Below are 14,711 nucleotides of genomic sequence, written 5' to 3'. Positions count from 1 at the left end.
CTTGATTTTGGTTTTCTCCCTTAAACCAACATTATACTTTCTGAATATCCCCTCACTCCCTCTTACCTCCCTCTGGTGACTCTCCCCCCAGGGTGGTCAGGTACCTGATATTGAATCTTTTTCTCTTTTTATTTCAATATGTTCTTTGCAGCCTACAGAGTGTTTTCTAAGCCAGCCTGAGGAAAAACAAGAGAGCACTGTGAAGCCAAAGAAGAGAAAGAAGGTATGAATGCCATAGAGTGTGTTTGGGGACTAGCCAGTGGGTGTATGTACTATTGCAAGATTCAGAATTGGGACAACCCTGTGGATGATAAGTAATATGGTCACAATGTTGCAACCTGCTATAAAGAAGAATAGAAATTCCTAGGGCTTTGTCTTCATTCAAAATACCCATTTCCAACCTGAGCTGTGGCATTGTCTATGCTCCGCTCAAGGGCTGTGTGTGGCTACACCCCACATGCAAGTGTTGCGAACCGGGAAAATCTAACTGCATCAAAGACAGGTGGAATTCCAGTTGCTGCAGAACCTGCCCCATTCCAGCGCTGTGGACAGGCTCCAGCTGCTGTTACATCTTTTAAGCCAAGAGCTGTCCTTGTTCACTCTCCTCCTCATAGCACAAGTGTATAAATAAGTACTCCGTATTGTTCCTCTGGCCATGCTCCATCCTCACCCTCAACAACAAGCACACTCTGCAGAGTGGATGGAAATTATATGGCACCAGGCAAGTCAGTTGTCTTTCAGGACAGACTGTAAATAGTTGTCTCCCTCCCAAAGCTGAGAGGCAGTCTTTTTATATTATGTCAGGTCTCTTAATCATCCAGGGAATGGGAAGAGGGAAGAGTGGGATTTAGCTTTAAATGCAGCTCTGGCAGAAGTGACCACAGTACTTGTTCCACTGCTGCCAGAGCAAAAGCATCCCGTGATTGATGGGTGAACCAGACCTAACAAAAAGACCCTGTTCTCAGGCAAACAATAGGCGCTTAGTTACACCTTTGGTTTCAGTGGGACTAGGCCACTAAGTTGACATACACAGCCTGTCAAAAAATCCATCAGGAAATATTTATCAGGTTGATCTATGGGTTCCAAAGTGCTCTCTCCAAAAATAAGGAAAAGGGAAAAAAAAACCCCAAAAAAGCCTTTTGCTTTTAAGCATCTGGAATGAATTGGAAGAAAAATAATAAAACTTCCTGCAGGAGGAACATTTCCCCACAGCTCTCCTTGAAGGAAGAGAGTTTGCTCAGGTGTCCTTACTCTTGCTCTTACGGAATTTCTCATTAGTATCAGGCTTCTCCCCTCCAGAGTGCCATAATTTTCCTGAAGGAACCAAGTGGCCCAACGAATGACGTAATGGTCCTGTGAAATGGCGCCTTACACTGAATTGCCAAGTAAAGAGAAGGCTGATAGGTCTGTCTTTGCTGTCTGCTACATCAGAGGTTCCCAAAATGTGGGTCAGTTAGGAGGCAAGTTGTGGGGCTAGAGAAAAGCATTTGTGGTTGATGGGAAGAACAACAAAGAGGCTTTGGTTGTGGCCTCACACAAAGGCTGCAGGTGGCCTCTGGTCATTCTTTTGGGAGACAGTTGTTGCGTGGCAGAAAAATGCCACAGCACCAAGTGAGTGTGAAACTCGGTAAGGAAAGCTGCAGGATCGGGCGCTGCAAAAGCCGGCCAAACAGCCCAGCATCCATCAGAAAATCTTTGGGGACTGCAGGGGACTTTGCACCATGTGGGGAAGGCATAAGCAGTGCATCATTGTGTGTCCCACTGCCAAAGATTCAGCTGGAGTCTCGAGGAGCTGGCTTTTAGCAGAGGTAGAACAGGCAGTGGCAGACGGCTGGCAGAGGCAGCTGCCTGCTTTGCCTCTGCTGTAGGGTAGAGTGGCTTTGGCAGCCTGCAAATGGCTCTGCCTGGTTCAACATTCTGCTCCTTACACTGCCCTTGTGGGAGTATTTGGGGTGTATTGGGCAAGAGGGAGAGAAGGAGGGGTGGAGAGTAGACGAGGAGGAGGGAGTGGGTGCAGGGATGGAGTGGGTGGAAGGTGTGTTCCCTACACTCTTAATTCCTGTTATATCTGTCTTCACCATTGCCATCCCAGACCTTAGCCTGCTGAACTTGTGCTTGAAGACACCCACCACCCCTCCAAAGATGCAAAATATGCTTCTAGGCCCACCTCATCTCTCTGTGAAATCTCACTTTGCCTCATAGATACATACCCTGTTGCTCCATCCTAGCCACACATTTCTAGGCTTACGCTGCCGTCTGTCCTCATGATGGCACATGCAGTTTAGTTTATGCAGCTGAGAAACCTGTCACAAATGAATCACTTCTCAGTGAGGACAAGAGAGACTTCACATTCCCACCTCTATCCTTGAAAATCTATTGTTTTCCTAAATGCTGTCAGATCCTTCAGATAACAGGAACCTTGAGCTTTTGTTTAATTATGGAGAATAATACAGCACCACTTTCACTTCAGTGGAAATTCAGACCTGTTACCTGCTAACATTCCTAAGGTGTAAACCACAATCATTATGAAATTATATTGTGGCCCTAAGAATTATTAATATGGTTTAAAAAAATTATACATTTGGGAAGAACAAAGCAGCTGCTGAACTCTTTCTGCTTACCTTGTGGTTTTGTGAGCTTTTAACTCCTGTGGTGGTATTCTGTGAATATAGCTAACCATCTTTCCTTTCAAACACAGATAGGTAATTACCCTGGTTTAATCAAACTGTAGCCAAGGGTTATATAACCACCTGATTCCTGGTGTTATGCTTTAAGCATAATAAATTAAAACAAATGGTGACTTTTCAAACTGATAGTCAAGTGCAACGATAGCAAAACTCACAAAACCAGCTTTCAGGTATGTTTTCTTTACAGTAGTGTTTCAGGTGAGTGCACAAGAGGGTTTTTTGTCTCCAGGCTCACTGACCATCTCATCAAAGTAATTAAACTTGTGTCTGAAGTCTGCATTCCCATTAAAGACCAAGGGAATCTCGTTGCACTGGAAGGTGTTTTTGGAATTAAGCCAATATAACTGTAGATGAGGGGGGTGTTTATTTATTTATTTACAGTGTTGTTAGCTAGCCAAAGAGCTGAAATTGTAGAAATGCCTTACTTACCCATTTTGCTTGGGGTTTGTTTTGTTTTGTTTTTTAGAAGAAAATTTCTGATATTCTGGAAAAATCCGCTCCAAAACCTGGTGTCCCTGCAGACCTACAAAACCTTCTTAGTCAATATTTCGGTGAAAACCGTTCGGTGATTGAAATAGAGGAATTGAAGCTGTCAGGTAACTTACATTTAATAGGTAAATAATGGTGGGTTTTTTCATGGTACTATTGAGCTCTTTTTCTGCAGAAGAAAGAAGATTTCAAGGACAGGTCTTGAGTTGTATTTTTTTATGAAAATATTTTCGTATACTGTGTATTAATTTGCTGTTCAGGTAGAGAAGTTAGTTTCTTTGGAATAAATGTGAGGTTTCTCGGAGTTCCAGAAATTAAAAGAAGCACTTTTTAGATGTACCCTTTTATTGTAAAGTATTTCAGGAGCTCACTTTTCTAATAGAAATTACGTTTTTCCTAATAATAGCTTCCAAGACGCTGAGAAAGTGAAAATGTGTTTTGTTGCTAGGATGAGCTGAGTTGATCCAGATGCATAATAGGAGGGCTGACAGGAGTAGACAAAGAAATAACAAGACCTCATTCTGAAGTAGTTATGAGATGTTAAACACAATGGCTTTTCAGGGAGTGGCATAAAATGAGATGGTAGTTTTGGTCCAAGCATAAAGTGACCAAGTTTTGACCATGATGAGGACCCTCTTGGTTTCCTGTGATAGAAAAGGCAAAGCAGGACAGAGCAGGGTTAGCTTCTGTCAGTTGGAGGTACTCATTCTTTGCCTTTGGAGCTCAAGTCCCATTAAGTGCCAATCTCTGGATTTAATATGAAGTATCAGTGCAAAACAGAAGATTTTAGCAGGACAACCCCCATTAAATGGAAGTACAGTGATGGAGAGAGGCTGTGCTCAAGAAGCTACACAGGCAGGACTTCAGCTACAAACCAAATTTGTCATGCTGTGTATTCCAATGGAAATCACAGATTGACACTACCAGCGTTAGCACAGTGTGCCCTCCATGTGAACATGAATAATGTCTATAAGGAAACCTTCGTAATTTAGTTAAAATATATCTCCAAACATCCATGGACAGGCACCCTGAGGTGCTGTGCTTTGTGCAGAATGACAACAAACATGCGTGCCCCTGAAGACAAAGTTGTTAATGCTCTGCAGGAGTACATTGTTCCATCAGGTAAAGGACCCTGAAGGAGGACAAGTTTTCAAGCCATCTCATTTAAATCACCTTTGTAAGAACTTAGACTTTCTGTATAGAGAGCTGGAGAAAGGTTTTTCTAAAGACCATGTTAGGACTTTGATTTTCTTTATTGCCTCTATTGGAAGCTTAAAGTTGAATGGCATGTCTGCCACGGAGGACTTGTCAGACTTACTAGTTAGTATATTGACCAGGCAAAAGACAGGCAGTCACTGGGAAATGAAGGAGGAGGAAGGCCTTAGAAATGCAGTGTAGGTGTTACCATTAGGGTCAGTAATGTTAGGCAGGTTGCTGCAAGATGAAAGGCCAGAAAGGGGAACAAACTTCCTGACAGGTAGATTATCGGTGGGTTCTTGCATGTACGAATTGCATGGGCAATCTACAAACGTGTCCCATCGTAAGTAGACTGGAGGAAGTGTAGCATGTTGATTGTAAGGCTTTTGGCTCAGACTTTTGATTGATTGTGGCAGAGACATAGGAAAACTTATCAAAATGTGATCACACATTGTGCTTCCCTGTATTCAGTTTCAGGGTGGGAGAAAAGAAAGGAATCACAAGTGAGCTGAGAGATGTTACCTTCATTGATTTATCCACTATAAAGCTTCTTGTATGTGAGGTGTACGTTAATCTGTGTTTCGTGAATGGTAGTTTACTGATGATGGGTTTTAACAGGGTTGTGATTTCATCCATAGAACTAGTGCTTATGCTGCAAACATACATGTTCCTTTTGCTGTTAAAAATATACATCAATGAAAATATTTTCTCTCTTATGCTTTCAGATTCCTGCTTTTTGACAGCCAATGATCTCACCCACAGTTTTTCTTCATACCTGAAGGAAAGTGAGTTAAAATGTTGAATGAGATGAAAGCTGTACGAAAAACATTTTTGATGCAATATTTTTGCAGTTTTTATCTGCACCTCCAAATATTCTCAATTGCAAAATATGAATAGCTTTAAGGGGTTTTTTGGTGGGTTTTTTTTTCTTCACAGGTCTGATTTTTCTGGCTTTTTTCAATCTAGCACATTTTTGTATGAAAATGTTGTAGGGTTTCTTTTAATTGCTGGGGATTATTTATTAGTCATTTATTGTGGCTTCATAAGTAGGTGTACACACTATCTTAGAGTAAAAATACTGCAGCTGTCTGCTGACATGAACTGAGAAAATTTGTATTCTCATATATATTTATGTAGAACTTCTGGTCTGCTAAATGTTTCTTTTCAATGGGTTTTCTCTGTTATAAATTGCCATGTGTGGCAAATGAAGACGATGGACCTGTCACCTTACAAACTGTTGATTTTTAATGCTTATCTGAGTAGTTCAGTTATGTGACATTTCTGTATTTATTTGGGGCATTTTATGTTCCAATTTCTCATCCATGACTAAATGTAAAAGTGTTGCCAGAGATCCAGACCTCATAGGAGTCAGCGTGTGTGTTCTTGCTGCTGGCTACCATTCATCATGTAGTCTTGTAATTTAAAATTGTGGCATGTAGTAGTTTCTCTGTGTCTGTACACGGGCTTTTTCATTGCAGTCTGTCCGAAGTGGGCAAAACTCCGTAAAAACCATAAGGAGAAGAAGTCGGTGATGATGCTGGTTATCTGCAGTTCTGCCCTTCGTTCCTTGGAACTCATCAAGTATGTCGATAGCAAATGTTATGTTGAGATTGGCAGGCAGTCAGAGGTTTTGTCTTGGAACCACAGATATAAAGGCAAAACTGGGACACGGTCTTCTGCTAGCCAACAACTTTACTGACTTAAACTGATGCAACATCCCTTGCTGCTTTAAACTGTGGGAGGGTGGTGTTTGGTTTTAGACTGAAGTAAGGGTACTTCAGCTGTATAGAGGTGCTTTTTTTTGTTAAAAACCAAAAATAAACTGTAACCAATTTGGGGGAAACATGCAACATGTTATACTTGTGAACAGAGTAAACCCATAAAGCATCATGATCCATCATTACAAATTGTGAGCTTGCACCAAAGGCAATGAAGTCATGACGTTCTAGGGACTCAGGTGCCACACGTGCGTCTGGCCTCAGTGCCTCCAGGTCTGTGCCCGTGTCCTCCACTGGGTCAGGCTGGCAAAGCTGCTGTGCAGAGATTCCCTGTCCTCTTTTTTTCCCTTCTCACTCCAGAAGTCGTGATGACTTTGATGAATTAATGTATACATCACAAATTTCAAGGCTGTCTTTTGTGTCTTGACCCTGTTTCCCACGCCTATTGGTCACTACAACATGAACCAGAGAGTTGGGAGCTTTGACCCCACACCCCAGGTAGAAGCATGGGACCGCAGGCGTGCCTGTCATGCTTAGGCTCTGAGTGCAGGTATTACCACCTGAGACATAGGTGGTGTTATATGTATAATTGTACGTAAACCTTGAGCTTTGCACAAGAGAGAATTCCAAATCTGGCAGCTTGCAACAAACGTGCAGGAAAGCAGTCTTAAATGGCACCCAGTAAATACTGAATATGTTGTCACCTGCTTGGTAATGCAGAGCATGGAGCTGTTACTGTGTGCCAGAAAGGGAGCCTCAGGGGAACAAGTCAGGCTTTCCGACAGACGAGTTTTGGTTAACTGGAATTTGGGCAATCTCTGCAGTAGAGACAGTGGCAGCCAGGCTGCAGGAACACTGTAAAATGGCCCATACACAGATCTTCCCTTTTGTACGCACATGTTCATTCATTCATACCTGTATCTCAGTGACAGAGGTATCTTTGAAATAGAATTTGGTGATTAGTTGGTTTTAAACTGAGTTATCTGTGAAAGCACAGGCCATGAGTACTGAATGTTTTCTGAAAAGCTGTCTAAACACTATTGCCCCCTACTGCTATCTTTTATTGGCTTTGTCCAGTTGTTGATCACTGTTGATCAAGTAGCAAAGAGCGTACATAGCGTTCACAGTACAAGCAGGGGTCACCAGGGACTGTGTCTCAAGCATGTTTGAGAAATGCCAGTTAAATTTGTTTTCCTCCTGGGTGGTCTTAATCCCAGCCCTGCTGCTTGCCTTTCCTTTTTCATTCTTGTATTTTTGTCTATTGCTAGGTCAATGACAGCATTTAAAGGAGACTGCAGAGTTCTCAAGTTGTTTGCAAAGCACATAAAGGTAAGAGAGCTGCAAGGGAATTTTGACAGAACTTACTAAACAGCTAACTAGTGTGCTACCATTTTCTTTTTAAAGCATTTAGCAAAAGTGCTGTGCATGTAGCATTCATATAACATTCCTCTTTAGGGAATGCTTCCTTTGGGAACCCATCCTTGCAGTTTGAAGAATCTAGGCACACAGATCTCGGATAGCTCTGGCACAGTCCTTTGCAGAATGTGGGTCCTGGTGCATGTGTTATGTTTTAAAGATGTCCCACGTTCCCATGAGGTGCTCATTCAAATGGCTTTTGCCTGGTTAAACAGAAGGCTCACACATACAGGTTTGTGGAAGCAAACTGTACCACCACCACCATTTGCATTCTGCCCGTTGGATGCCTGGATACTCCATATCCAAACCTGTTGGAGAGCACAAGTTAAGGGGGTGTTGGAAGTAAGGAGTGGGCATTTGGCCTTTGGTATAAATGCCATCACACACATGTCACTTGCTTTATTTCACCATTTTCCAGTGTCTTCGTTTTAAGGGGTTTAGAACTATTTCAGCTTTGTCGGTTTTCCAGATACTTCCAGAGGACTTGTTTAAATGCTGAAGGAAGTGTACTCTTCTCACTTCCAAGAATAGTTCATGCAATAGCACATTTCTAAGCTAAAAAATTACAGAATGTCTAGAGAAGTGTGATGCCCAGCTGGCTGTTACATTTCTTAAACTTTATCCCAGATACATCAGTTTGAAAGATGAATGGCATTTGTTACTTCATGACATTCTAGAAAGAGATGCTGTGAGATCCTGAATTTATTTCCAGCTCTTTGAGAAGAGATTTTAAAACGATCATGGTTTTACTGTGGATTGTCTTTCTCTCTTCAAATTAGATAAAAGAACAGATGAATATGTTGGAGAAAGGTGTATTCCACATCGGGGTTGGAACTCCTGGGAGAGTAAAAGCCTTAGTGGAGCAAGGTAGGAGAAAAAGGCAGGTTTTCTCCATAGCTGTCTTAAACTTAATCTCATGAGAAGAGAGACTTCAGTGCTTAGGTTGACATGACTCTGTGGATTTGGATACTTGACTGTACAGTTCTGTTTCTCCACTTCTCCTGTGTCAGTCAAAATGAGGTCAATATTTTAGTAGTTGATTAGGTGATCACTTTAAGCCGCATAAATCAGTATAACCAGAGCAGGGTAAAGTAATACTTCCCTCACTCATTCAGTGCCCACTTACTCTCCCTTCCTCCTTCTCATGCTAGCCCAAGAGTTTGTTTGGCAGCTCAGTGAACGGCTCCCAATTAGAACTGATCTCAATTAAAACAAAACTAGTGTGCACAAATCAGGGAATGAGCAGGCAGAGGTGGGGGACTTCCTTTTTTGGCAGGAATACTGATTTATGCTGACTTGAAAGTGATTACAAAACCATGGTGTAGGATTTAAAGCTCCATGAAACCAAACACTGCAAGTAAATCAAAAGGAAATAATGGCACAAGTCATTATATCAGATGTCACCCTGAGCTCAGTGTAAACTTTTCTGAGGGATATACAAAAGATCTACTTGCTGATTTGATTTTATTTTTGATTTCCCTGTAATTAAATTTGCTATTTTATATAAATCTCCTTTTCTCTTCCCAAATTTTGAATACTTTTACTTACTCAATAGACATAATCTACACAAAGAAAAACAAACAACAGAATGACAAGAGGATAAGGTGATTTTTCCATTCCTCTTTCTAAAACACTGCCTTGCTCTCTGACTATGGTTTCTTGGTCAGGGGCTGGCTGTGGATTGGGACTCTGCCCCTCCTTCCAGAAGGGTATGGGACTAGCACAATTTTATTGTTTCCTGTGCCCTTCACAAACATGAAATTGTCGCTGCTCAGCGCAGCACCACATTGCCATGTTAGGTGGTGGCAGCTTATGGCAGGCACACAAGGTGTGTCATCTTATGATCTTTAGGCTAAGGTCTAGTCGTTTTTTGACCCCTTAGTGTTGCAGTGCCAGGTCGCTAGACAACAGAGAGGAGTCAAAACTGATGTGAAAAATTGTGGGTGTTGTGTAGAACACCAGGGAAAAAAAGGGGACAGCTGGAGGGCCAGTTCAGAAAGGACTTTTTTTTTTCCTTTCACCACCATTTATTTGGAGGATAAAGGAACTCTTCACCACCACCACTGACCTGTCTCACATTCACATAGCACCCAATCCTGCAAATTGCTAAACACTGTCAGTTCCCACTAGCAGGAGTTTTCAGGCTACGGCCCTTGTAACTTACCAGCTCCTCATCAGCTGTGGAAATTCAACTCCTGCGGTTTCATCAAGAGGAAACTTGAGGAATTATTTTCTGGCAGAACGTTAGCTCTTGACAAGCCTGGCAACAGTAGTTGTTCTGCTTTCGTGTTTATCTTCCAAAAAGGCATGGGATTATGTGGTTAAGGGAGTTTGCAGTGTCAGTGCATTAGTTTCCCAACCAGCAAAGGTAGTACTTAAGTGTTCAAAGATTAGTTTCCTTGGAAACAGACAGCAAAAGATATAAAAGCCAAAAATCATTTTGATAAGCACATGTCATATTGCTTTGCTAATAAAATTTATGTTGCCTTTCTAGATGGCCTGTGCTTGAACTCCACAAAATATATGATTCTGGATTGGAACTGGAGAGATCAGAAACTAAGGAGAATGATGGATATCCCTGAGGTATTTTATGAGCACCTGTATATATTATATTCTGTGTATTCATTACTTTTCATTCCAGTGCCCAGATCTTGGTCAGTAAGGTTTTCTTTCTGTAAAACTGACTTCAGTGGCCTAGAAACACAAAGAAGTTACCGTTTTACTGCTGAGTCTCAGGCCTCAAAATTACCTCTCAAGGAAGATTTTTTTCCTTTTCTGTTGCAAGTCACCAACCCCTGTGACTTCCATGGCTGTGTTGTGGATTTCTCCTGTTTGTGCTGAATGGTTGTTCTACCTGTTCCCAGGAAGTTCTCTCAGTAAGAGAGCTTTCTGCAAAAGCTTCCTCAAAAATCAAATAAAAATTTGGAGAAGCATTTCTTGGTCTCTACCTGAGAGTAAGATAACTTCTAGTGAGAACCTCTTTTTATTTTTCTTACTATCCTCCTTTTCCTTTTCTCTTCCCCCCATCCCTTCCCCCTTTTCTTCCGCTTCTGACTTTATTTCCCTTTTTCACTTTACCTTTTTTTTCACTTTTTCTATTTTTTTTGCAAGAGATGTGGTACAAGCTATTTGGAGCCTCCATCCTTTGTAGACTCCTTTCAAAATAATTCCCTGTTCATTTCAGTTCTGTGATCCAGCTCTCACATTTCTTGCTGTGATGAGGCACGTTTACCATATGCTGTGGGGCATCAGCTAGTGTCTGTCTAGTATCTGTCTATCAGGGGTTGGACTTGATGACCTCTTGAGGTCCCTTCCAACCCCTCCAAATCTGCGATTCTGTGATCTAGCCAGCAGAGAGTGAAAGAGGCAGGTTCCTCCATCAGTCGTGATAAAGCCCCCAATTTCCTCTACAGTGTTTCCATTATTTTTTTGCATGTTTAGAGCAGGCCAATATGCAGAATCCCTGGGGAAAAGGGACCTTTTTTGCATATAGGCATTCAGTCCTTTCACAAGTGAAACGAGTTACCAGTCGTTATCCCTTCGCTGTCCTTGCCTGTGTATTTCCACCTGCTGTATTTTACAGCCCCACATGCGCAAAGGTGTGTGTTCCTGATAAGCTCGGATACAGCATCCCCGGCAAAAACCCAGTAATGCACGTTGGGGATGGAAGTAGGAGAAAATAAGGAGCTTTGTTTTTTGAGGCAAGGGGCTCCCTCTTGTGTTCAGCACGCGCTGCTCCTTCTATGCGGTGGGGGCACTTGTTTTTCAAGCACACAGACCACAAATTGGCCGATGTAGCAGTGCAAAGGATGCTGGCTACAGTGGGATGGATTTTTTTAAAGTCAGCTAAAGTAAATATACATCCAGTGGGCTGCAGGCGATCCACCTCAAAAACCTAAGGATTATGTTGCTAGTATTTGATTTTGGGCTACTGCAAACCTGAACTGCCCCATTCCAGCTCACTGTAGGTAGCATCACAGCATTTCTGCATGTCAGTCTAGGAACATACACCAAAAATTGTGTACACCAATAATACATCTTGTGGCTTTTTTTTTTGGTTTTGTTTTTAAATCTGTTGGAAGCAGCAGTGCTGAGGTACTGACGGGATGACTCCTGTTCTTACCTCCACTATCAGAATGGTTCCAAAGAATGTTTGTTGGTACAGTGATGGGCACTTTATATGTGTAAATATAAATATATATTATTCTAAGGCAAAATGTTAAGGCTGTCTTGACATCAAAATGTTAAGGCTTGTTTCAAGTTAAAACCAAGTAAGAAAGAATGTTACACCTTCATATATGGTGTTAGCATAAGGCATAGATCTATACGTGTGATTACAGGATAGTGCATGATGTGCGGTTACAGGAGAGTCTTCATGCCTGCACTTGGGCCAGGTAACACAACACACAGAAAGGTATTTGATGTCTTGAGCTATGTAAGCGGAGCATCTTGCAGCTGTTTGTCCTGTTGCAGACATCAGGCAGATTCCTGAAGGTTATTTATAAGGAATGTCAGCAATAAAGGATACACAAATGTTTTGGAGATAAGGCATCTTAACACAGTAGAAACCAATGGGATGTTTTGGCAACTTGTGGACTTGAAATATGGAATACAGTCTTTGTGAGAAGGGGTTTGAACTCTTGTATAAAAATTGTGAAATACATGTCAGAGGTTTTCTCAAAGAAAAGAGTTGCAGTACCAAAAATGTGATTTAGAGAGTTGGTGGTGTGATGTACTAGTTTCTTTCATCCTGTGTTAGTTAGGGAGGCAAAACTTCACCCTTAAAATGAGGAATGAGGCAAATTGACCTATATTCAGTGCCAGCCTCAATTGTCAATAACTTCTCTGCATATTTTAAGGTGCTGCATTGCTGAATTTAACTGTAATTACACCAGAAAGCAAGAACAGCTGGAAGCATGTGTTCATTCTGCTTGCTGGTTTTGTACTCACCTGACTTTCAGCGGATGATTATGTACACAGCAGTGTATTCTGATAAACACATGAATTTAGAAACACATGAATCTTCCCACATGACAGTCCTGTTTTGTAATGGATGGTGCCCTGATCCAGTGCTCTCTCAGTTACCTCAACATTTCGTTAGTTAAACCTGTTGGATATTTTTTCTTCTCTGTTTCTGTGCCTCCTGCTTCATTCGGCCCAGACAACAGAGAGAAGGAAATAAAGAGAAAGCTCAGAAAGAAACAAGAGGAGGGGTGAATGACTTTATTAGACTCTGTCTTGGCACACTGGAGCTATACTAAAGCACAAAGGTTTAAATAAAAATTGACTGTTCACTTTCTGATCTGACCACAGGACAAGCTTCCTGCTTTGAAAGCTTTGTGTGTCGAGGTTGATGGCAATACAGAGCTGTCTCAACTCCTCAAATTACTTGTTCATAAGATCCAAGTGGAGATTTTTCAACAAAAGGCAATATTGTGTTGCCTGCAAACAATTCAAAAACTGAGCCTTGAGTAAGCTTGGAAAAAGGGAAAGGTTAAGCTTTAGGTGTCATGAAAACAAAAAGGGTTGTAGGAAGTGGACTTGTGAAAGACAGACTACTATTTTCATCCTCACATAGCACATCTAGTGTGGGATAGATATTGGTCAGGCTTTCTCACATTATTTGTGCCTGTGCAAAGTGGAAGCACAGAATCCTGAGAGAAAGTATGCAAATGAGTTTTTGTAAGTGGGAAGAGGGAGCTCTAAGGAGACTCTGGACTAACTGTTATGGTAGACAATCTTCTGTTCCTGCTGCAATGTGTAGTCAATGTTTACTCTCAATTACACCTGTCTTTTATCTTTAGATAAGCAGTAAGCTCCAACCATATCAGCATTATAAACCAAAGGGCTCTGCCTGCAGCAGATGTAGACCTGACCTCCATGCTTGCTTCCATTCAGGTGTCTCAGACACAGACAGTGCTGTGGTGGCTGCAGTGCAGTGCAGTGGTGCCCTGGGACTGCTCGATACCAGCTGGAACTTTGGAAAGTCCCGTAGGGATTCCCACCCATCCCAGGGTAGACCCCTTGCTGTCAGATGCTAACCAACAACAGCTTTTCTGTAGCCGTGTTAGGTGGGGCTTCACAAGCCATGGTTGTACTTTAGGATTGCAGAGCAAATAATAGATCTTTTACAAAGTGGGAACATTCTAGAGCTTGGGAACTTGTATGGGAACCTCTTCTTTAGTTTCTAGTTCAGTAGTAAGGTACCTGAATAAATAAATAATGATGTTTAGCCAAAGCTTTATCAGTAACTTTTGGTGGTTTGGTTTTGGTTTTTTTTCAGATAAAGAAAGAAACAATTGACCTGCTGGAGACGAGTATTATAAAGCTGTGCAGAGAGGGGTCTGTGAAGCTGGGACTCTTTTAGTGGTTTTTACCAAGGAAGTAATTTTCAGCTACATTCTACTATTATTGCATCGGCTGTTGGCAAGTGATTAATGGGTGGTGGCATCCAGAATTCTGACTTTCAGACATCTATCAATGCAGAAAGAATGTACATTACAACTTTTTCCGAGTTTCCTTTTAATAATAAAATAGAGGTTTGCTTTGTAATTTTAGTATGATTTTTACTGCAGGAACAATGTGATACTGAAATTAATTACATTGCATTCACCTGCTGGCTTTACGACTGTGCGCGCCATGCTTGGGCTTGCAGATGAGAAAACTCAGGTGTGAGAGTATTTGTACAAGTCAGTTCTCTGTTATTTCCTTCCCCTGTCCCAGAGGAGAGATTTATTTCTCTCACAAGAGTTGTAATCTAGTCCTTGCCTTTCAGGGTCTTTGAAAACATTGTATGAATTCCAGTGATTTGTGAGAGGTATTTTTCACCTACCTGTTCTAGCACTGGCCAAATGCTTTTTTTTTTTTTTGGGGGGGGGGGTTGCTGTTACATGATAAATTATCAGACTTTATTTTGCTTAAACTGTGCAAAAATATTCTTCTGTTTGTCCATTTAAATTAAAAGGTCATGGTATCTGACTGATTCTTCTGGCATTTTTGGTGTTTGGAGGATGACATGCTTTTTTGTGATAACGAACATGTAACCTTTTGGCAGCTTTAAAATGCACCTGAATCATCTGCTCCAATGAATGTAGTAGGTTAAGAAAATGCCCCAAAGCATTGTTTTCTGTCCAGTGCTGCCTGAGCACCTGCAGTCTTCCCCAGTGGCATCCAGTGCAATGAGAATTCCTTTCTTTGTATGCCA

The 14,711-nt window shown here is 41.6% G+C and overlaps 1 protein-coding gene across 1 annotated transcript in view; it reads left to right on the top strand.

The window, feature by feature from the left end:
- CMSS1 (cms1 ribosomal small subunit homolog) overlaps window positions 1-14,348 on the top strand; it is a gene marked incomplete at its 5' end in the record, with an annotated part of 31,278 nt that extends 16,930 nt beyond the window's left edge. The window contains 8 exons of the mRNA XM_084261724.1: window positions 152-223; window positions 3,154-3,283; window positions 5,099-5,158; window positions 5,852-5,954; window positions 7,360-7,420; window positions 8,287-8,374; window positions 10,002-10,090; window positions 13,791-14,348. Coding sequence (XP_084117850.1) covers window positions 152-223; window positions 3,154-3,283; window positions 5,099-5,158; window positions 5,852-5,954; window positions 7,360-7,420; window positions 8,287-8,374; window positions 10,002-10,090; window positions 13,791-13,874 — 687 coding nt within the window. The 3' untranslated portion in view covers window positions 13,875-14,348. The remainder of the gene's footprint in view (window positions 1-151; window positions 224-3,153; window positions 3,284-5,098; window positions 5,159-5,851; window positions 5,955-7,359; window positions 7,421-8,286; window positions 8,375-10,001; window positions 10,091-13,790) is intronic.
- Window positions 14,349-14,711: the final 363 nt, after the last annotated feature.

This window comes from Gallinula chloropus, assembly GCF_964237585.1.
Source record: "Gallinula chloropus genome assembly, chromosome: 1".
Lineage (NCBI taxonomy): Eukaryota > Metazoa > Chordata > Aves > Gruiformes > Rallidae > Gallinula > Gallinula chloropus.
This window is presented reverse-complemented; position numbering and strand designations above follow the sequence as displayed.